At 39.2% G+C, this 23,855-nt stretch overlaps 1 protein-coding gene across 1 annotated transcript in view; it reads left to right on the top strand.

Annotated features, from left to right (window-relative positions):
* Positions 1-20,223: 20,223 nt before the first annotated feature.
* TNFAIP8L3 (TNF alpha induced protein 8 like 3) overlaps positions 20,224-23,855 on the top strand; it is a gene marked incomplete at both ends in the record, with an annotated part of 45,279 nt that continues 41,647 nt past the window's right edge. The window contains one exon of the mRNA XM_080626593.1: positions 20,224-20,275. Within this exon, the coding sequence (XP_080482719.1) occupies positions 20,224-20,275 (52 nt within the window). The remainder of the gene's footprint in view (positions 20,276-23,855) is intronic.

Below are 23,855 nucleotides of genomic sequence, written 5' to 3'. Positions count from 1 at the left end.
CAGAATCACATTATTCAGCCAGTCTGCATCCTGATTTCAGGCTGAGCAGTAGCAACAGTTGCTTCAAAACTACATTAGAAAAGGATTTTCTTATCCTCATCTTTATAGAGCACAGACTTATACAGATAGTTCTAACTGCTATGGTCCAGCATAAATCCACAGGAAATTCTAAAACCATTAAAACTTTCAGAAACTTTCCAAACTAGAGATCAGAGTAGTAACATCAGCAGATATCAGTGCTTTTGTCTTTCACTGTTATGATGCACAGAATACACCAAGCATGACAACTGAAAGCCATTCAGTACTAAAGCAATGTGTCAAGTTCCCACTTTCCAAAATGTTTGCAATTGACAAAAAAAAGTCCAATTGTTCTTATATTTTACAAATACAAAATGGGAAACATTTCCACAGAAAAAGTGATCACTTCATAAAATTCTCATGAAAATTTCATCTCTGTACCTACATGAGCACAGCATGTTCACAGCAAAGAGACATGAGCACTAGTTATTCTCTTTAGAGCTGAAAACAGAAAAAAATGTTGTGTGAAATATACTCCTGAATCAAAGCAAAAGTTTACTACAAGACATCTTTACTAGAACAAGTGGCCATGAACTCCCTCTCTCTCAGTCCTTGTTCCTAATAATAAAACACTGTTCATAACAGGGTTGGCACAAAGCCCAATGAAGGCACAAGAAGCTTTTCCTTTTATGCACTTTAGCTCAAGCTCTGTATGCTTTTATAAGAACATTCTAGAATTCTGCTTTAGAAAAATGACTGATGAGTGACAGGGTGAAGGAAAAATGGGAAAACATCCTGTCAGATTGCAGACATCTCCTGCACTGCCAAATGCTGCTTAAAAAGCTTAGTAAGATAGCCCTTACTAAGTTTTAACATGGTCAGGCATTGCTGTCTGGATTACTAGGACTCACAGGCCCTTCTCACAAACCATAACAAAGTCAAATCAATAAAGCTTTAATAATACACTTTGTAAATATCTTAACTTTATTCTAATTTTGAACAGCTTTACCATGCTCATCAGTGATAAAAATCAGAGCAGAAACACTAATCAAATGAGATTGGTCCCATCATTGCAGACAATTGAAGAATCAGTAACAACTTTTTGCTATCAAAAAGTCTTGTAAGGATGTCCTTGCCTTTTTTCATAAAAATTTGCACCTCTGTCTTCACTACCTACAGCCTCAGAAATCAGGACCTGTTCCTATTTTATGTCAACATACTGCTGACACACAGAAACCTAAGGATCTATAGCTGGGACATAAGGTATTATTTTACTTTGTTCAACTGAGCTAGCAGACAGCAGACATTGGCTGGCTTTCAACAGCACCAGGAAATCTTGTGGAGTGTTCTCTTTCCCCTCTTATCAAAGTTCCCCCTTTTACTACTTAGACACTTCAGACACCATAGTTCTCAAACCTAGATATTATATAGGACATATTGTGCAGATCTCAAAGTCAGAGGGCACTCAGAGCCATTATATCATCACAGCAAGTTGTGAAAGGTTCTTTTCTCAGAATTATTAAAGGCAATCCTTATGAGTCCTATTGATAAAATGTGCCAAAAAAACCCAAAACAAAATATCTCTTCTCTCCTGACTGCCTCGTCCTAGTCTGTCTCTTGATGAGATGTTTTCAGAGACTCTACTCCTTCCGTTTGCTTTTCATCAAAGCTGATGTCTGATAGTTTAAAAGAAAATCTTTTGTCTCACATCAAGCCTCAGACATTGTCCCATCACAGCAGCTAATAATAAGTGATGTTTCACATAATTCTCAGGTGTGGATGTAAAATTCTATGCAATTCCATAAACAAGACCAGCCTATGAAAATACATAAAAAAAAAAGATTGATTAAACTGTAGAAAACCTTGCTGAATCAAGTATGCAACCATCAATAGTTTCCCTCTCTCTTTGCCACCTGTGTCATAATATAGAAATATTTTGCTTTTAAGTCAAAGACTTCAAATATCAGGGAATATAAACATTCTGTCATCAAATACTACACATTGCACTTTTTTAATAAGTGATAAACATTAAAACATACTTTACTCAATTCATCAAGTTTTACTGATCATCAGGAATTGAACAATTAGTCCAGTGCAGTTTAATTGAAATCAAAGATTTACTGAAGTGGTATTGCATTTGTACTGGGAGCTTGACACTTTTTCTCCTCCCCCCCCCCCCCATCATGTTCTTTCAAAACCCCCATATTACCATATGATAAAGAAGAATTTATTTTTTTTTTAAGCACATTTCAGTTATTCTAGGAAAATAGAACGCTGCAGCCTTCAAAAGTCCTGCAGCTGTGAAGACTTATAGGCTAATTAATCTTTCTTTTCTATTTTCCCCCATAGAAAAATAGCAAGTGTACATACCACAGTTTAAAGGTTTTACTAACTACATCACTTTTCTTCCCAGCATTCACTCAATATATACTCCTCCAAAATGCTTCAGCACTTTTTTTTTTTTTTTCCTCATTAAAACAAGCTGACAATTGTATTATGTTTTAAAACTGTATGGTAGGGGGGTTGATCATGGGGTTCACATCATTAAATTACTAGGTGAAAACCTATAAAGTTAACTGCCTATTCTTTATATTACCATCTCAAGTTTCTTGTAGGCAGGTATGAGCATGCTTTGTCCATGGTTCTGAACTGGGAGGGAATCATGCAGTTTCAGCAGCTCCACAATAAACCTGCTTCTCAGCAGGACTTGGTAGTTCGAGCATGGCAATACAACAACTGCAATTAGGCTCTTGCAGTCATCTTGGAAGAGAAAAAAAAAATATTTGGTATACAGGATAATGATCACATGAGGATAGAAAGACACAGAGGTCAGTGCTCCAATAGATATCAGGTAGCCTGAATCAGTCCTTTCTCAAGCCCTACTTAGCAGTGCTCCCCAAACAATCAGATATAGTGAAAGGAGGGACTTAAATCTGTTTCTTAGAACCAGACACACAAAGAGAAACTTTTTTCAGATCATTTATGGACAAACAAAAACCAAATAAACCAAAAACTCAACATGTCAAACTTACTCAGTATTCTTTTTTATTATTATTTTATTTAATTTTCAAGCAGATGTTCAAAAGTTCTGAAAGGGTAAAAACTGAAACTTCTTTGTGACAAGTTAAAGTGTACATAATGATGCACAATCTCTGCTTGAATGTAATGAATTATCAAACTGAAAGCACTGAAGTGCTCAGAACAATTATATCCAGGAGAACGTCTAATTAATGTAGCTGCTATAAAAGGAGCATTGCATCTTTTGATAATTGAGTTTTATTAGAAATGGAGGAGCAGAGGCATAGGATTAAATTGATTGATTAAATTGATCTATTGTTTTCTGGATGAAAAAGAACAATAGCTAATGCTTGGCACTCAGAAAAAGAACCATAATTTTTGAGAGACTGAAGAGTAGGACTCCAATAAACCTTGTTAAAAGACAAAATCTTTCTAAAATCAATTTAAAATAAAAGTAGTGAAGAAATGGCTATAAATTGCACTTGGAATAATCTACTTAAAACAATTTCTTTGCTGATCAGTCATCACAACATAACTACCACAGCTTTTTCTCACATACCAAACACAGTAGAAATTCCAGCTTCTTAGACTGTTACAGGTAGTCAATCCATAATGCATGGATCAAGCTGTAAAATTCTGATATCCTGGACTGCTATAGTTAAATAAGTTTATTCTAATGAGTAAAACTAATCATACTTCTTTGACTCTGCAAGTCCTAAATAGGACTGATATTCAACAACCACTTAGATAAAGAAGCCAAAAGAGTAATTCAACTGTCACTCCTTACTGGGCAGCAAAAGTATTGCTCAGTTGGGAATAATTTAGCAATATATATTTGGTTCATTTACATGAAAGAATAACATCTGTGCGAGAGAGTTTTCCTGCATGTCAAAGACAGCCTTCTCCTGTGAGTGGTCCTTGGCTCACTGTCTCTTGAGTATAACACAAAGTGGAAACACAAAACCCCCAACAAGTTAGCAAAAATTGACATATAAAAAAGTGCTTTTCTTGGTATTTTCTCTTAAGTACTCTGCTGTGATATCGCTGATCTGAGAGTTCAATATCAAATAAGGAAGAACAGTTTTGGATATTATACGTATATAAATTTATTTCTGAACTGTGAGGAAGGTAAAACCCTGTAAATTTACAAAGCTACCACGCATGCAGCTACTCATAATTTTTCAGAAACTAGATATACCGTGGACTTCATTCAATCTGATACTGATTTTTTTCCTGCTCTCTGCTTGAAACAGGACACGCCCAATCTGAAATCATTTACCTAAACTTCCTAATTTTCCAAGTTTTGTTGAGTTCAAACAATTTCAGAGAGATAAGAATTTAATGAGATAATGTCTCAAGGAAAAATCAAACTAACAGTGCCCTGGAACTAGGATTATGTTTCATGCCTTTATATATTGTATTTGTGCTTCAGAGATTAAAGGTGAACTCAATTCATCAGCAATTATACAAGGAAAATGGATCAGCAAATGAAACTCTGCTACATGATAAAAATGGACACATCGATTGAGCTCTTTTTATGAGTTTCTATTTTTATTGTGTTCCTATATTCTTCTTTGTTCGATAATGAAGGGGAGGGGATGTAGGCGTCCATTAGCTTGGGCCCCCATATGTAGAACAAAGTTTCCATCACTGCACATTAGCAAACTGGTCTTTAATTTCTTCCAATTTTATTTAAACTTTGCCATGGGACATCTGTTCTTGTGTGCTATATTGTTGACGCTTTCTACATACTCACAGGAAGATGAACAATAATTTTGAAAGAATGTTTCTGCTTTAACTTAAGTATTCTAGAATGTCCTTTTTAAAAATTAAAATGCCAGCACAGCTCTCTCCTTTCATTATGGTAACAGCTGAGTATCTCTTTCTAAATTGAGGATGTAAGAACAAACCAGACTTAGTGCAACATGTGCTGCAGCAACAGACTTAGGGTACTTACTGGTCTGCATTATACAGACCAAATAAGAGATACTTTCTTCCTGCTAAGCCCTTTGAATCTGTGAACAATAAATGGGATCCAGGTCCAAATGATTCCAAGTTCTTTTTTATGAGGCAAAACCCAACTGCAGTATTCTTTTCTGCAGCAAAATCAGCCCTATTTGTTCTCAATTTTAATTGAAAAAGAAATCAGCTAAAGGTGGAATCAGTCAGATTCCTTTTCTACTCAAATGTCAGTGAATTTGTTTATATAATTGAAGCTGAACCCAAACCAGGTTTTATCTGGAGCTTTAAAATTAACATTGCAAAGACAACCTTATGGGTTTAATCCATCATGCAGCATTAAGTTAGAACTGGTTGCCAGTTTCTAATAAAGTATCCTTTTATCTGAAAATGTCATTTGCCCAAACTAAGCATATTCAAAACAACAGCATTATTTGAGAAAAGGGAGACAGCAATCCCAAAAGTAAGATTTATTTAAAGCTATTCTCTGTTGGCAGAAACTTAGCTTGAAGTTTCTGCTCTGAAGAGCATTTCCATGATCTTTTGTTTCATAGTTTAAAAAATTAAAGGTTTCCAGACTAGCATGGATTGTGCTAAAACGTAAGTCAAGGAAAAATAATGACAAAATATTTTGACCAGATTCCTAAATGTCAGTGTAAGATTGCAAATATCTTTCACTGATATCTAGAAGAACTGTATTGGTAGCCAAGACAGAAGACTGCGCATGGGATTAAATAGGTTCAAGTTTATACTGCATAGGTTATTACTGAAGCCCTCAGGTCAATGGACCACAGTAGGAAAGAAAAGAAAGGTCCTAGCTTGCAAAATATCTTTCTCTGGATTCCTTAGATATTTATCTCTTGTTTCAACTTGCTTACCTAGTGAAAGAAAGAGCATGAAGGCAAAAACATGGCTTAAAGTGGGTATGGCTTAAAGTACAATAGCTGCTACTCATGAACACTCTCTGTGGATGCTTATTTTGGTGTAAGAGAGATTTATCCACAATTAGTTTCATACATTTATTCTGATATTATTGAATGCAAGCATAGAAAGTTACTTTAAAATGTCAGGAACAAAAGAAGTTTAAAGCTTTTGTTTGATTCAAATACATTTTTTAACAAGTATAAAACTAGGGATTGTATTCTAGGCCCTTTAAGTTGACTGAATTAATATGCTGGTTGGGGCTAAAGGAAGAAGAGCACAAGACAACTGAGAACTTAGGATGATGTATGTACAAGAAAGGTGAAGTGCAAAGTGTGACACATGAGTTAAGGGCTCTGCTATTGTTCAAAATACACTACTTAGACTTTGCCAAACAGCATACACAGCTTTCTTGTGGCATGTAAGTAATAAGCATTTCTTATTGCAATACTAACATTATAGAATCATAGAATAGATAGGGTTGGATAGTCTTTTCCAACTGATTTAAAGTTGATAAAAGTCTCATTCAATTGAATTTACTTGACAGTGAACACTTCTGTACTGCTTCTTACTGAAAGAATTTTATTTTAGTGACTGCTACTAAAAAAAAAAAAAAAAGCTTTATAAGTTTTGAAGAGTTCACTTATGCTAAAAAAACCCACAAAATCTGTCAAACCTGACTAGACTTTGTTCACATATTCTACCAGATAAATGCATAGTGCAAAGAGTTAATATTTTCACTCAGAGACCTTCATTTGGACATGAAACACACAAATCAGATATGCCTTTAAACCTGCTAGCCTGCCAATAATCCAGCTGTGTTACAATGGCAGACAATGGTATGGGAGTAACATCCCCATCATAATAAACAGCTAAATCAGAGACAATTTCATTAGCAACCAAAATGAACATTTTGTCAGCTGTTGCTATAATACACAACTGCTGAAAATAGGGTGTCACAAATAATGATAAATATCCATTAGGACATCATTGCAAGGTTTTGAAAACCATGGCTCAAGCTGACTACCATTGCCAGTGTGTCCTTTTTACAAGTCATTATACCTTGTCTCTGAATGTTAACTCTCTTAGCTGATCCTGAGCAATCATTTGACCTCGATATCAGTAGGAAATGCGCATGCTTAGCATTTCACTGCAGACCCTCAGTGCCTCACAGGAGTGAGCTTTTAAAAGAGAAACAAAAGGAGAAGAGAGTCTACAGGCAGATGGTAGGCAGACAGAGAAAAGTCATGCTGGGTTGGCTGACCAGCTAAAAAGAAACAGAGGGAGATGGTCCAGCAGACCCATTATGGAAGAGCCAAGGGGAAAAACTTGGGGGGGGATCACACACAGCTTGCTTCTGTTGCTGCTGTCCCTATTCCCTGAAGTGCAAGGGGTCAGAACAAAGAGGAAATTGGCAAAGAAAACAGCAGCCTTGGTCAATTCACATACCAACAATAGTCGGCACAACTGCCTCTTTCCTTTCTGCTGTTGTCACTGCTTAAACTGCCACAGTTTCTGTAAGTTTATTGTACTGAAGTTGATTTAGACGTTCAAGCAGTAAGCAGATAACAAAACAAAGATATAAGAGAAAGTCCCAGGTTGAGCATGCCTTAGAAGACAGGATTACTGTATCAACAAGCACTGCATCCATTCAACTGGGTGTAACAATGTCCTTGAGAAGTTCCACAACAACATCTGCAGTCAACAGTTACCCTTTATTATAAGAAAACTGCGACTATTGGCGTATATTTATGTACTTATATTGCTCCTGCAACCTCCTAAACTGTCATTAATTCTAAGCTATACTGATGACACCTTCAGTTTAGAAAACTAAACTAGGAAGTCCTGCTTTCCTTTTCCTTACCTTGTTCATGTCTGGCCCTTTCTCACTGGCACTTGTGTGATTTCATGTTAAATTTTTCAAATTAAATAAGTAGAAAACTATTAACTTTTATTTTTACAAGCTATTTTTCTGCCAGTGTTAACTCTCTTTACTGGCTTATGGGAGGAGATGGCAGGTAAGTTGGACAACAATTATGGCAAAAGTAGAGTGCCAGCATTTATGGAGAGGGAGTGGAGAAGCAAGCTTGCTCTTTTTAAGCAACATGAGGTCAACTTAGCTCTGTTACCAAGCTATATCCTGATGTGTTGCGTAAGGAAACAGCATTTAGTGTGGTGAATTATACTGGTCAACCTTTACCAAAAAACAAGAAACAGAAAAGCCCACTTACCATTGCGGTGTACCAAGAATGGCAGGTGCATTTCTGTTACAGACCTTTGAGTTTTCATGATGTTAAAAAGAAACAGATGACCACCTCCTCAACTCCCACATGTGTATATTTATGTATGTACGTGTTAATGTCCTAGCTTTGCAATGATCACCTGGTTTCTAAATGCCATCACCATCCACAAAGGTTTAAAAGTCACAAATGGAGCTATACATCATTGTGAAGAAGAGATCCAGTTAATTATAGCATAATAATATAATTGCAATATAATAATTATAAATAGTTCATCTTTTAAAACACAGGTTCTTATTTTGTAAGAAATATGAAGCACCAAAACTGTGATGGTTTTCAGAATGTTTATAAGGTGTCTGCCATGGGCAGCCAAATTACAAATTTAAGCAGATAGTACAGCCCCTCCATCTTCTGGCTACATTTCATGTATGTGGCTTGCAAGTCACTAATACAAAGTTTAGGTGGGAACTCGTAGGCTACATTTAGTTGTACAAGACAAGTCACATTTTTCATCCTTTATTCAAGGAGATTTTATCAGCTAATGGGTCATACAGATCACAGAACCCAAAATTTATAATGATACAAATCCTCATAAGAACAAAAACCAAAAAACCAACAACAACCCAAAACACCACCCGAAAACCAACCAAAAAAACCCCAAAACCAAACAAACAAAAAAACCCCAAACAAAACAAAAAACCAAAAACAAACAAAAACCACAACCACCAGGAAAAAACAAACAAACAAACAAACAACAAAAAAACAATCAACCCCACACTGGAAATTTTAATAGATGATTTCACCCATTTACCAATTGAGACCTAAATCACAGTTAAAATATTTGTTCTTTTCAGCGTATTTTTCACATAAACATTCTGCATTGTATCCTAATTGTTCACTGGATTATCAAATAGTCTGGCAAGGTCACAAAATGAGAACACTTATTTTGAGAAGATGAAATTCATAAAAGGCATATTTCTCTTAAGCTTTACCTATAAAAGCACTTAATTGTACGTAAAATCTGACAGAGAAGAGGGTAGGTAGAACTTCCCCATTACATTGAGTGGATTACCAAGAAAGTGAGTGAAGAAATGAGGGACAAAAAAACACCCCAAAAGAGTCTTGCCTGTGACAAGAGGCTGAATTTTTAGCAAATACCCAAGACAAAAATCTCATGCTTGTTCCAGGAAACAAACACACTGTGTTCCTCACTGAACCATGGAAATTCACCTAAGTGTACAGGGAAGAAAAGAATTTCTTCATAAGTCAGAAATAAGAGAAACAGTGAATAAAGACTGAGTCATCACAACTAAAACTTCAGCTTCCACCTACATCTCTTACACATGCACATACACAAGATGAACAGCATTGTTTATGAACAGACACATCTTAATATCAGATGAGTCATTACAGAAGGTATTTCAGGATTCATTTTATCACAGCATAAGAGGGATACAACAAATGGACTAAACTCCAACCCACACATGCTTTGTCCAATGCTTTTTAACACTCCCTTTTCATACAGTATTTTTCAGTACCAAAAGCATCTCACTTTAGACAGAAGTCCATTTCTGAAACTGAACCTGTTATCCCAAGTAGGTTTGGCTAGTGTTCAGTGTGATAATGTATGTTCTGTCATGCTAGTTGTATATATCTTTGTACTACTTCTGTTTATTGTCATTTTCACCTTGTATCTATCCTTAACTTGAAAAAAATTAAACAGCACATAATTGGTGAACTACGGGTCACCTCTCCTAACAGTTCCAGTAGTTCACATCAAAATCTGGTTGCAATGGTATCTCAGCTGTGACTATTTGAATCATTCCTCATTCTCACTGTAGATGCTGTGAGGAGGTGAGAAGAACACCACAGGTCTCCTTCACAGTGTTAAGCATTGTTCATTAGAATTCTTAAAACTCCTAGAACTCAATAGAACAAAGAACACTGTCCTTCAGTGAAACCATGAGTAGCCAGACCCTGGAAAAGAAATTTCTATCTCCAGAATGACATCAGCTACTAACTACTTCAGATCCTTCTCTTGAAATTCTCAATACACTGTTAGAACTTCATGGTACATGGCTGACTTCAGCAAAGCTCCAAACACTCTGTTTAGAGATACGTGGCCTCATTAATAGAACTGGCGTTTGTTGTGCATGATTTTCAGTTAATTATGGGGTCCAATCACAGTTCATTGTCCTTCAAAATGGTGGGAACCTTATCTCATTTCTTTACCTAATGAAATGGCATGCTTGCCTTGGTACCCTGCAGCATTTCAGCTTGTAGACTTTGTAATGGCTTTCTATCATTCTTCAAATTCTTTCATTATAACACCTGCTGCAGCAGTTGATCTGTCCTTGGGTCTGTAATACCCACGATGAATCTCTGCAGTGACTCAGCTTGCTACTCATTGTAACTGCTGACAGAGAGCTGAAAGCGGTATATAACCAACCCATGGATACTGTCTGAAATCTGTTGGATCTGTTGGTTTACTCTTGTTCTCCATAATGAACTGGGCTTCTTAGCCATACACAGAGAAAGAGGTCTTGGATTCTCACATTCTAAACCACATTTTGCTCCACATGCTGCTCATCAAGTCATCCCACACTAGCATCCTTCACATCAGTTCCCCTGTCAGAGCCCAATCCCTCTGTGGTGCTCGGTGCTTCCTGTGAGATACTGAGCCTCTGCTTCTACCCGCTTGCCTGAAAACAGAAAATGCTCATGCCTTCCTGTGCCTTTATCTTTACTCAGCTTTCTTCACCCCAATTTTTCGACTGTCAGCATTTTGTACTCTTTTGATCTGCCTTTCATGATTAAAGCATATTATTATTTTATCTCACTACAGTTTTCATCAACATGAATGGGAAAAAAAAAAAAAAGGAAGTCAGGACAAATCCAACTGCCTTCTGGTCAGAATAAAAATGGAATGGATCATAATGAGTCATAAAAGTGATTTTCTGCACTAGTACAACTGTATTTCCACTTTCAAAAATGCTGTTCCACATGCACAGGAATTAACATACTTTCTTTCCTGTAGATGGGGGTCACTCCTATTTTCTTCCTCACAGTAAGTTACAAAATTTACTTTCCAAAAGACCTACCAACAGAGTGCCAGCATGTGATACACTAGCTAAATCTGAGTAAATGCATAACAACTGCCCAGGCACTTGCTGCCAAACAAACAACAGAAGAGATTTCCCTGCTTTCGCTTTAGCAGAGACACCAGTTTGGTTGCTGAGTGAAGGAGGGAGACCCAGTTTTCACAGTTCATAGAAACTGAATCATTTTTGAGGCATGCTTTCCTCTTCTGACCTTTTGGAACTGGTTAGTTGTATTAAGAGTTATTTGAACAAGACAGAGAAAGACAGCCTGAGCTTGTTTTTTTAACAAAGTCAAAGACACATTAAAGCAATACTCCTGTCTACCTTCCAACAATTTTCTTCATAATTCTGAAATCTGTATCTCCTAGGACAGAAGTACATCTGCTATGATTTGCCAGCTGCAGGTATTCCTATATCATCATACCTGCACTAAGGTATTAAGCCTTGTTCACAAAGAGCAGTGAACCCAGGTGTTTTTGTTCTAAATCACACAATACCGGGTGTGTTAATAAGCACTTTTCCTTCTTAACCCTATGGTATGCTTACTTGCTGCATTCTCTTTTTTTGCTTCTCAATATTACTCTTCCCCTATATACGCTGGAAATAGGTAGAATTTACATAAAATTCTTGAGTAGACATCATTAAGCAGACACATCTCACAGTGCTGACCTCGGCAATATTAAAGGAAGATGGTCTTGGTATTATTTATCAAGAGAACAGGTGATTTACATCTGTAGCCACTCTTCCTAAAGCTATTCACTTTGAATAACTATGTATACGTGCAATGAATCAGAACAACTCATAGACACTTCGTATGATACAAGATAAACAGATAGGTGAAGTCTTCATCTTCAATATGGTAAATGAGGACGGTGAACCAATCTAGATCCAGTAGAAAGTCCTAAAAAATAGGACTGCGATTTGCTTTTGTTCCCTTTACCCCCAAGTCCGAAGCCTTTAAATCCTTCTCAATGAGATATCATCTTCCTCCTCACTCCTGAAAAACATTAATAATGATTGCAACAATTCTCATGCTCAATGAAATGCTTTTCCTTGAAAAAGGTGGGAAAGAGGGAAGATGGAACTAGTAAAATTCTTATCCAAGCTTTTCCATAAATTCTCCTTTCAGGAAACAGCAGGACTTGCCAGCTGAACAAAGGATTCTCCCTAAAGACACACAGCCATCAAGGAGGGGCTTTATTGGAAAAAAAAAAAAAAGACATCTGGCTTGAAGGCTACCTCTTGTACTGGAGTAGGTTGTCCTTAGTGCTTGCTAATGGCAAATAGTCTGTAGAGCTCACTGAAGCACTATGGAAAGGTATTGACGGCTTTTACATTTTTTGTTTTCTTCAAAGTTCTACCAGTACTATAAAGGGTTTATGTACTTTAGCTGCAATCCAAAAGTTTAGTCATAGAAAAGTAAAGGCTGTAGATCTACCTACCTACAGTCAAAATTTGTGTTGTCCAAGTTGAAGTCAAGTCATTCAGATACTGTATAAGTACTTCGAGTCCTTCAATGTTTGCAAGAGAAATAGTTTACCTGGAAGAGATCTGGACAGCAAGTTTCTAAGTAATTTCATTCTCTTTGCTGGAGCTGTTCTAGGACTACATGTAACCTAATTACCTATGTTGCGTGTTTGTAAGACTACCCATAAAATGCAATTTTATGTCTGAGTGGATGACAGTCATTTATAGATAGGTGGGTAGCATAGTACCTTTTGCCATGCTTTGAAACAGGCATGAAGTAATGCCCATGCACTGTCAGATGAAGATGATGTTTCTATACTGAAAATCACATCAAGCTCTACAGAAGCCAGAAATGAGTAGATTAGCATTCTGCCATTTGAGCAAAGTCTGTAGATGCTGGAGAATTGCTCCACAAAAAAAAAATTGCTTTCTCTCTCTGTGATTGCCTCTCAGAGATTATGATTCCCTTTAGTCAAAAAGAATAGATTTTAGGAGAAACTCTATACCAAGACTAATCTCAGCTGTAGCACCACTACTTCAGTTACAGGTGCATCACTCCTGGACCGAAATCCACTGCATTAATTCAGTCACCTTTCCAATGTGCAGACAAGTCTTATGGTTGTAAAATGGGAGTGACAGCATCCAGTGTAAAAGAGCAACCAGACCTAGTCAGCTGGAGAACATTGTATGCTTTAAGACTTCTCCTGATAGTATCCAATTTGAAAAATATTACTAAGTTTCTATACAGAAGGTGCAACTGCAGATCTCATTTGCCTTTTGTCAGAAAGCCCAATCTACCATATCCTAATAATGCAGCATGTCTAGCCTACATTATCACATGAATAAATATTAGTCTTCAAAACACAACAATCTGAAATATTTGGTGGAGTGGGTTTTGTTTGCTGAAGAGCAGAAGAAAGCAATATAGAAATAACCACAAAAAGAATGCATTTTCTAGTATAAATAAGTGTATAACAAACATTGTGACTAGGAAAAAAAATGTGGGTTGTTTGCATAAAGAACAGGTTAAGAAAAGTTAGTGAAGTAACTGATGCTAACTATAAAACATTCTGGAAAGACAATACAGTATAGGTCCTCCATAGTTTCCTAGCAACAAATTTCTCTCTGCTTTCTCAGAGTATCATGAAGTTGTAGAATCCTCCTACACGTAATATGAAATCATGGATGAAAACAAGGATGACCCATCTTCCAAACTGGAAGAAGAAAACAGTTTCAAACTTGCTGAAACACAGCTCAGTAACAAGCAGCATCTGTTGCTGGTTTAACTGCATTTTACCTGCATCACAGACATGGTCAAAAGCTTATATGTAGCCATCAGATAATCAAGCCTCGTAATTAACAGCATAACTGAGCACGTGGAAAGTAAGGAACGTGACATATTTTAACATACCTTCAGCGACTATCACTAAATTAAAAATACAACAGTGGCAGACACTAAAACAGTTTTGACTGCAGCTGTTCCTGAGCTTTCTCCAGATAGCATCAGAATGGGGACAAAACAGGAGGCAATCCCCTGCCTTACCCTGTATTTTTATAGTGATACCTAAGAAAAGAAAAAAAAAAAAAAACACCCCACAAAAAAACCTTTAAGATTTATTTTCCCAAGCCCTGAACAAACAAAGCAGAAACCAAGCTCATGTTTTGACTAATCAGTCTTCAACATTATTAGCATCCCACTTTAAATTGCAAGTAAAATAAGCATCTATCAGGGCTTTAAAATAGTAATGCCTAACTCCCTGCTCACAAAAACAAGTGAAGGTCACAGCCTAATCAGTAAAATTTCCACACATAATTTCCTCAACAGAAATTTTCCGCCACCAGAACTACCAGGTGTGTTTTCCATTTGGGAAGGTAGCTTTCATTACTTAAATCACTTAGAATGAAAGGTTTTGAATGCAAGAGTTTGCCAGTCTATGGCAAATTGCATACATAACTTATAAGATAGGCATCCTCCCGAGCACAGAACAAATCATCATCCCCAAAAAAGAAGGGTAAAGCATCTTTAAAAAAATAAACCCAAATATCATTAAAGCAGTACAAAACTGAAATGCCCATGTAATTCAATTTACAGCTTAATATAGAAAAATCTTATTCTATGAGCCAAATCCTACTCTAAGGGAACAGAAAAGTAACAATATTCTCATGGTCAAAAAGTGGACATGAACATTTATGCCATTCAATTCCTGTAGGAGCCTGTTTGTATAAGGTAAGTTACTACTTTAGATAAAAAAAAACAATATACAAAGCCAAGCATGCCACACAAGAAGTATGCACTACTCCAGCTGTGCTGCTTTCCTGTGTTAATATGCATAGATGTCGGCAAGCTTGCCTCCTTGTTTAACTAGTCCTTCTTTAAAAGTTGCTGCCTTTGTTAAAGGTTGCATCAGCTCAAAGATATTTATTGTTTCTTCTTCCTTTCTTAGTATAAGCAGTCAGAAATCAGATCAGACCAATTACTTACTGCTATTAAACCTTACCTGGGACAGTCAACTCACATTCCTAACCTACTCTTAGCCTACAGATGAAAATATTATTTTCTGACAAAATTACCCTTTCTGATAACCTACCAAGAGTAAGCAGTTCAGCAGGATGTAAGTTGCACAGGAGTACAATATTTTTCCATTCTACTTTATTTCATAGGGGATTAAAGTATCTAACAGCACCCAACAAGGCACTGAAGCACACACAGCTAAATTTCAGTCCTAGATTTAAGTCCAGTATTCCAAAAACATCACAGCACAGGTTAGCATCAGTACTAGGCTGCAGTCTCAGTCTGTAACTGCTTCCTCAGCTCTTCTTGAACAAAAGTCAACACTATAAAAAGGCAGAACATAATTCAGCAAATCTAGTGGCTAAATATATGTCTATACTATGGCAGGTAGTTAGAACACCTGGAGGCAGAAAATACTGCACTCTTCAATGCTGGCACATGAGTAGGAATTAAAGAAATTCAAACATCTTGCTCACTGTTTGAATTCTAAATCGAATATTAAGAGTGTTTGCAGAGTACCAATAGGTGCATTATTTCAACTAAAATCTACTAAAACATATGCAAAATGCACGTATGTATATGCATGTTGACTAGCTTCCAGACACCAGTAAGAATCTCAGTTCCTGGCACAACAAAGTTGTTATCAGAGAATCCACTGATCCTTGATACCAGTTAACCACACTATGCCAGTAATGGTGCAGATTGTGTGTATATTTCATGAAGAAAACTTACACTGACACCACAAAAAAACGAGGGGGGGGGGGGGGGTGCGGGGAGAAGGATCTAAAATCTGCCAGAGTACATTTACATGAGTGTATCAGCCATGGGAGATGCTTCTCAGTAGCAATGGCGCTTGAATATGAAAGATATACTATCATAAAATGCGAAGCAAAATATTAGCCAACAATATTAAAAATAGTATATCCTAGGGCAGACCTTTACTTAAATAATGTTAAATTATTTGTGAGAAAAATATATTATCTTACATTTTTACATTTGGAACCAGAAAAAAAAAAAATATAATCCTACCCATGCATCTTTACAGTCTAAACCAGGGAAGTCAAACACAAAGGTGGTAGTGCAGGGTGGGTTCTGGTACGTTTAGTAATGGAAAGAAAAGAGGCACTGCTTCCTGGAATAAGCTTTAAGGCTCAGTTTGAAGGGGGAAAGCTTGAGTAGCAAAGCACAGAGGCAGCTTGCCAATCTTTTAATTAGCAGAAAGTGATAATCTAAGGGTTCAGGTACAGCTCTAAATACAGGTGAAAGTCTGTGCTTCATGTTGGACTTGAAATCACAGCTTCTCAGTATCTCATTTCCCTCTCTCTGAAAGTGAGAAATACTATTATCTTATTTCACAATAGTTCTGTAAGGATAAATACATTAGACATAGATGCTATGGTAGTTGGCCTACTTACTTAGAATACAATGAAATTGTATTTGCGTGAACATGCAAGTATGATTTATAGCTAGAACAGTGAAAAAGCATGAATCCTAGAAGCTCTCCCAGGCAGATCTCCAGCGCTCAGATACAATGAGTGGGCAGAGGAGGATTTCAGGTAAGTTACATATGGAATGAAGATCAAGACCACATGTAGCCAAAATGTGAATAGAGGAGCCATACAGTGATGTAGCCACTACAGGATAGACAGCATCATCTAACTGGGAATACATGCAACAGTTCCAGTCGGCTGGGTTGCCAGCTCCCCTCATAAGTCATATTTGTAGAGACTTGCAGGCAAATGTATTAACCGAGCCTTGAGAAAAAACATTCCAGTGTTTAAGTATCCCAACAAAATATAAGTCTACCCTAGTAATAAGGAAAACAGTCACAAAGCCGGAGACACAGAACTTTAGATTATAATAATGAGTAAATAATTGTACACTAAATTAAAAACATAAGTCATGACATGTCAACTTTCTCCATGCGGAGTCTCATTTAACATGCATCTACCTAGTACATGCATTACTGTTGATAAACCTTTTGTGCTTTTCTCTGCACCAGTATTGTAATGAGTGGAAAATATGTAGTTCAGAGCTGTACACGCATGGAATTTTCCAGGCCACATGTTAAACCAAGTGCTGGACTCTGCTGGGCAGAGAACATTAGGAAGGAGAAAAACTGAATTTTAACCATATGTTTTGAAATGAAACAATATGCTCATTCTGTGACAGCTGAAAACTTTAATAACTGCTTTACAGTTAGCAGCAATAAAGAGGGAAAGTAATCTTGAAATAGCATTTACTGTGGAATAGAAAGTAATTACAGCATACTAGTAAGAATGCTCCATGTATATATCACAACTCTGACACAATACAATACTGATTGAGTTACACCATTTCTATCATAATCATAATATATTATTACTGTGGTAATGCAAGGATAAATTAAAAAAAGGCAAAAATTAAAACAAGCGGGATTCAGTTTCCTTTTAAACTATTCCATGCCAAGAATTTTGTCTTTCAGAGGATCATGAAAAACAATGTGTCCTTTAACCAACTGAACTATAATCAGTGCAGAGAAGTGTGACTGTTCAGAGTTTAACGTTTAATGCAATTGTAGCATGGGTCATACACTCAGAAAAAGAGCCCACACAGAAAACTACACCAGTTCCAACTGGGGGTTGGAACCCGATGATCTTTAAGGTCTCTTCCAATCAAAACCACTCTATGATTCTATGATACTAGAATACCTCGGAAGCACATGCACAGCTGCATTGTATCATGACCCAGAATATACTGTAAACCCTTTGCTGCTGAGGGAGCAGGAAAGGTTCCACTGTACACAGGTCCCTGCATAAAACACTTTGGTGTTTGCTTATGTAATTACAGGCATTATCCTTAGCGAGGCAGAGGCAGAACTTGTCCAGGTCAGAAATTCTGATTTCAAGTTAGATTCTAATTTTCAACTGATTAAGAACCATGCAAATATTTGCACCTCAAATACAACTTTCTCTTCCCATTAGACAAACTCTTCTCTTATTGGGGAGATTTTTAGGTTGCATTTCTGCTGGTGAAAAGACAAAAAGAATGACAAAGAGTCTAAACCATTTCCCGTTTTCAGATTCTGTCCTTGGTGTGGTAGCTAGGATTATTTTGTGTAACTTAATATTTGCATTTTTCTGTAGCTACATTGTTTGTATATCATGCTTGTAGACTCTCCACATCTACTCCAGATTTTGCACTGGCTCCTCATAACAGAATCCTAAAATCGCTTTAGTTTAGATGGTTTTCGTTAGATGATCCTAATTTATAGGGTTATAATCAGCAGCAGTTGGAACATCATTTAAAATTTAATGAAAGCAATTAAAAACAAAAGTCAGAATTTGTTTTCATAGAATAAAACCAAGAAGTGCCTTAGTACAGGCCTAGGGTATGACAGCAACATTACAAATAACTAACTTTATTCCAGAGGCTGAAGATTTTTGTGTCCCAATTCAACATACAAATGTGTGTACTCCAGGGCCAGAAAACTTGAGGTCTTCTATCTCTTCAGGCTCAACCTGATTTGAAGGCAAGGGAGTGTGCCAGGATTCATCCTAGAACATAAGGCAAACTCTGGCTTCATTTTTACTACTGTAGTTTTAGTTCTTATCCTCAATATTGCACAGGATAAGACATCATTGTCAAGAACTTAACAGGACCCACTGAGCTGAAAACCAACCATTCTTATCTTTTCTTAAAGCCACGCTATATGCTAACGGAGAAAGTCTTTACATTTGTTGAGAGTGTTGGGCATAGCCTGATGACAATAACTGCATACATGCAGCTTCAAAGCAGTGTCCAGGCATTGCTTTTTCCAGTAATGAGGACCTATGTGGTTTTGGGGGAGAGAGTTACAGAGTGAAGAAAGAGATATTTGTGGTCTGCAGCTACAAGCATAAGGCTCTGGCTGGAGATTGCAGTAAGCTGCAGTTAAGTGTTTCAGGCACTGACTGGCTTTCAGGGGTGGATCAGTTAGATTATGAGGTCTGGTTTGGGATGACATTCGGTTTCCCATTAGAAAAGTACTCTTACTACTGTCTTCCTGGCATTTTTGTTCTAAAGTTCAAGTGATCTTTGGCCTATAACAGCGGGAAAAAAAATAGAAAGTAATAAATGCAAAAGGAAAGAAAGATTTACCTAACCTCAGAGCTGAACAAATGGCCTTAAACAGGTGAATTAGGGATAGCTCATGACAGGAGTAGCTTGTAGGAGGACACAAGCAAAGCCTGCTTTGCATTCAAGCTATAATGTTTTCCAAGTCAGAGTTCAAAACAATCTTCCAACATGGCCTTCATTTACCAAGTATTACACTTTCACCCTGAGCTTGTGAATAATGTACAAACAGGCAGCAGCAAAACTCACTCCTTCAATATTCTTTTGGGCACCAATATCCAATGGGAACTGACTCTTCCCCCCGCTGTTCTAACGACTAATTTTTTGTGGATACTGATCATTAAGGAGAGGGCACTGGTGAAAAGTGGCAAGGCAATGACTGGAGGTCAGTGAAGGTGCCCACAAGACAAAATAAACGGGGATGCAATGGCAGCAAATGTAAAGGACTGTCATTTCGGTAGTCTTAAGTCCTGCCTGAGCAGCGGCCCTGGCGCGGGTCCGGCTGTCAGCCCAACCACCGCCGGCGACCCGCGGCCCCGTGTCCCGCTCAGCCGAGGCTGCCGGGTCGATGCCGGCGGCTGCGAGAACTTGTGTAACAGGCTCGGGGAAGAGCCCGCTCCTCGCCGCGCCCCCGATCCCTCCTCCCCTCGACGGAGCCTGCCTGTCTCCGCTCCTCCTTTGCAGCCAATGGCACTAAGCGAGGTGGCTGCATGCGGTGGCGCGGACCCAGCGCCCGGGCTGGGAGAGGAGGAGGCGGCAGCCGGCTCTGCTCTCCGCTCGCTCCCAGTTCCCGCTCCCCGGCTGCGGGCACTCCTCCTGCCAGCGGCGGCCAGCCGCACTCCGCCCGCCCCGAGCCGCCCCTCAGTACTTCTGCCCCGCCGGTTCCGGCAGCATGGACTCGGACTCCGCGGAGCTCAGCGAAGGCGAGCTTGTCTCGCCCGCAGGTAAGAGGGGCTGCTGCTGCCTGGCCCCTCGAGCGACGGGTCGGGGGCAACTGCGGGAAGGAAAGGGTTCCCCACACACACACACCCCGCTGCCGCCGGGGCAATGCGAGGCTCAGCGCCGAAGCGACAGCGCCGCTGACCCGCAGCTGCCGAGCGGTCCCTGCCGCCCCGTGCGAGCCCCGCCGCAGGACGGGCACTGTCAGAGGCTGAAACCTCCCCTTGCCCGCCCGCCCGCCCGCCCCGCGGTGGTGCGAGGGGCGCCCGCTGCTCCGGCGGCTGCTGCCGCACAGACAGACCGCGGGAGCGGGACGGGTGCGGCCCGGCGCTGAGCTCCGCTCTGCCGCGGGTAGGGGCGAGAGCCGCGCTGAAGAGTTGAACCGCGACGTGACAGCCGGTTGAATGAGCAGCGCTGGCGTGTAGCGGATGCATTGTGCTCTGTATCCAGAGGCTGCGAAGTTTTTTGGGTTTGGTCAGAGCTATTTTGCTATCGCTCCAGGAGCACAGCAGTTAGCCCTTGTGCAGAAGAGGAGAGTCCCCCTCAGCGGCCAGCATGCAAGGCCCTCGGGCCCAATCGCTTTTGTTTTCAAGCCTTAACTTGTTACCAAAACCCATAACGCTGTTTGTGTAGCTGCTGCAGCCACATAGTTCTGAGATGAGACAGAAGAAAAAAAAAACATAAAACTCTCCTGCCATTTCCAAATCTCCACATTCCTGTGCCCTGCACAAAACAAGCCACTACTGGTGAGCCACAATTAAAGGCTGTCCTGCACAAACAGTAAGTGGGGACAAACTTGTGTGAAAGCCAACATTACCCGGAGGTAGGTTTGCTCTTGGGGCACAGCAAGCATCCATGCATCCTACTGCCTGTCCGTGGGGAGCTACTGTTGGCTCAAAGCCACCCCCTTCCTCATGCACATGAGGTCTGCAAGTCATCCTCGGTCAACAGTGGTGTTACCTGGCTTCAGCAGAGCAGGCTGCAGTGGTGCCACACACTGGCACGTGATGGATGCTGGGCCATTACTGACAGTGAGTGCAGAAGGGACCTGTTTGACCTCCAGCTTCCCATGGTGGAAGTCACAGGCACCTTCTCGGAAGCTGTTTAACTTTCATCAGACACGAGTAAGCACAGTTGGAATGTCTGAAGCGATCCTAGTGATCATAAATCCCAACAGAAAGTTACCATGTTCCATTACGAGATCTTCAAGAAAGGTCTTTTTGCCAAAAATCTGTCCAGTTTGGGCATGCCCTTTATCCCAGCTGGCACCTCCTCCCATCCCCAAAAAGAAAGGTTTCGACACCAAACAATATTTTAACTACAACAAGAAAAAAATGCCAGCTATTTCGTGAAATATATTAACTGTCCTATTAATACAGCAGTGATGAGCAATGATAGGATGAACACCACCCTTACCATAAGATCAATAGGTGTTATCTTGCCTGGTCTCTCAGCAGAACAGGATTTTACAGCAGTCAAATCCCATTCAGTTTTAAATATTAGGAGTCTAGGAGGGGCTATCTTTTTTTGTATTTTCCTACTTGTGATCTAGTAAAATAAGACTAACAACAGGTCACAGAGCTCCTTACATCCATAGAGCTCCATTAGACTGAACTTACTAACAAAGACCACCAACAGCTATACTTTTTCAGCCAAATATCCAAAGCAGTATGTGATGCACAAGTTACAAACATTACATTTATAGACAAATTAATGTACTAGCTCCTGCCAACAACTTACTCCTGTTCTGAACAGGATTTTCTTTTAAATAAATTAAAAATAACTATGCCTGGAGATTGCCATAAGTGCTTTTTATGTCATCACTTGCTAGCTGCCAAGAGTTGATGTTCATCAGTCTCCTCTTCTCTTTTCTATTCCTGCTTTGTACTATCTAAGACAAGAAAAATCTGGAATTTTGACCATATGTGGCAGATGCCTGTGCAGTAGAATAGAATGAAAACATGGTGGTTTTGTCTTAACCAGTTGCAATAATTTTTTCTGCAGTAAAGAATTTCTTGCCATTTGTATCCTTCATCCTCTTCTGAAAAATACATTTTTCCTAAATTTCATTTGGTCTTATTTCTGTGCTCTACCATATGTACAGTGCTGTATCTCCCTGTATGTGGGTGTTCAGTAGTCATGCTGTCAGTCACTGTTGCAGGCACAAAAGCTGAGGGGTTATGGTGTGGGAATCAGTCACCACCTTCAGGGAAGCACTACACCACACAGATCCCAGTGACCAGGAGCATTCTGCCTGCGGCTTATAGGGCAAGCAAAGTGCATCAGAGCAGTATCTGGGACAAACTCCTAGTAATGGTTCAGTTTTGGCCTTTGGTTAGCTGGGATTTTGTACTGAAAGTGGCACCAGCTTGAATGTTTAGCTTACTCTCTTAGGTTCTTAAAGCAGTGACTTCATTTTACACAGTTAAAACTCCTTGTAGCCACTGCCTGCTTCTTGGGCTGTCTGATTGTTCAAGCCCAGTGTAATCCAGTTTAGTTTATCACTAGGGCTCCATGATGCTAATGCAATACAGATGTTTTAAAACACATCTCATTTAAGGGTTTGTACTACTTGTGCAGCACTTATCCAGCCTTTTGCTGTCCCAGTGGAGCAGCACCCCTGCCATTCCTGGGACTCACATGGGCGTGCACAGGATAGGCTACCTTGTACGCCCCTACCATCTGCCACACATGCTTGGCTTCCAAAAGCCAGCTGGAGTCCTACTCAGAGATCCCAGCAGCCTCATTTCCTTTAATAACCAACTTAAAGCCGAGTCTCCAAGGAGGCAGAACTATTTTTTCTGTGTTTATTCTGAACATGTTGTCATGATAGCATCTTCAGATTTCTTTGGTGCAAACAAAAAAGCTCCTTGTACTCAAGTAGTGCAAGATGTTAGCTGTTCTTTAAAACAAACAGAAAGCACCACACCTCTGTGCACAAGAGCATCGAGCTCCATGGCCTTGCCTTCCACGGTCTCACACCCATCCCTTACTGCTTTGCTTTTGAGTTGTCTATATAGTAAAAAAGTTTGGGTTTTGCCAAGAAAGTTACTCATGAGACAAACCCCCATTTAGAGCATTACAGAGGTCTTCATGATTCTGGAAAATATATATATTGTACTGCAAAATAGAAGAGTTACATGCTTACTAGCACTACCCTCAGTGAAATTCCTTGAGTTTTACTGCAACCGGTCATATTTCTTTTCCTATAGATAAGCTTTTGAGAACTGAACAGGTAATTTTAAAAATAGAACACTGTTCTCATTTTTTAATGTCCACCTATTGAGAGGTGGGTTTTTTTAAAGAACTCTTTGGTGGAGCACTGGACTACTTGTTCCCAGCCCTTTCGTAGGCAGCTTAACACATGAAAGTATGAATCACCTGTACCTGCTTTCAGAGCAAGATTGCACAAAAATCCAGGTCATCACCACCAGCAGTGATTTTTGCAGTGGGTTTGGAGATTCTGCATGTGAGAGAAAGAAGGCAACAGATCTTCATTTGGTGTGGCTTGCCCTAAGTGCCCTGACTGAAGCAAGCAGGAATTCAGCCATATAGCTTTTAGGCAATATTGATTTAAACCTTTCT

This window comes from Psittacula echo (genome assembly GCF_963264785.1).
Source record: "Psittacula echo genome assembly, chromosome: 10".
NCBI classification, from domain to species: domain Eukaryota; kingdom Metazoa; phylum Chordata; class Aves; order Psittaciformes; family Psittacidae; genus Psittacula; species Psittacula echo.
The sequence above is the reverse complement of the archived record's forward strand: the minus strand, read 5'-3'. Positions and strand labels throughout refer to the sequence as shown.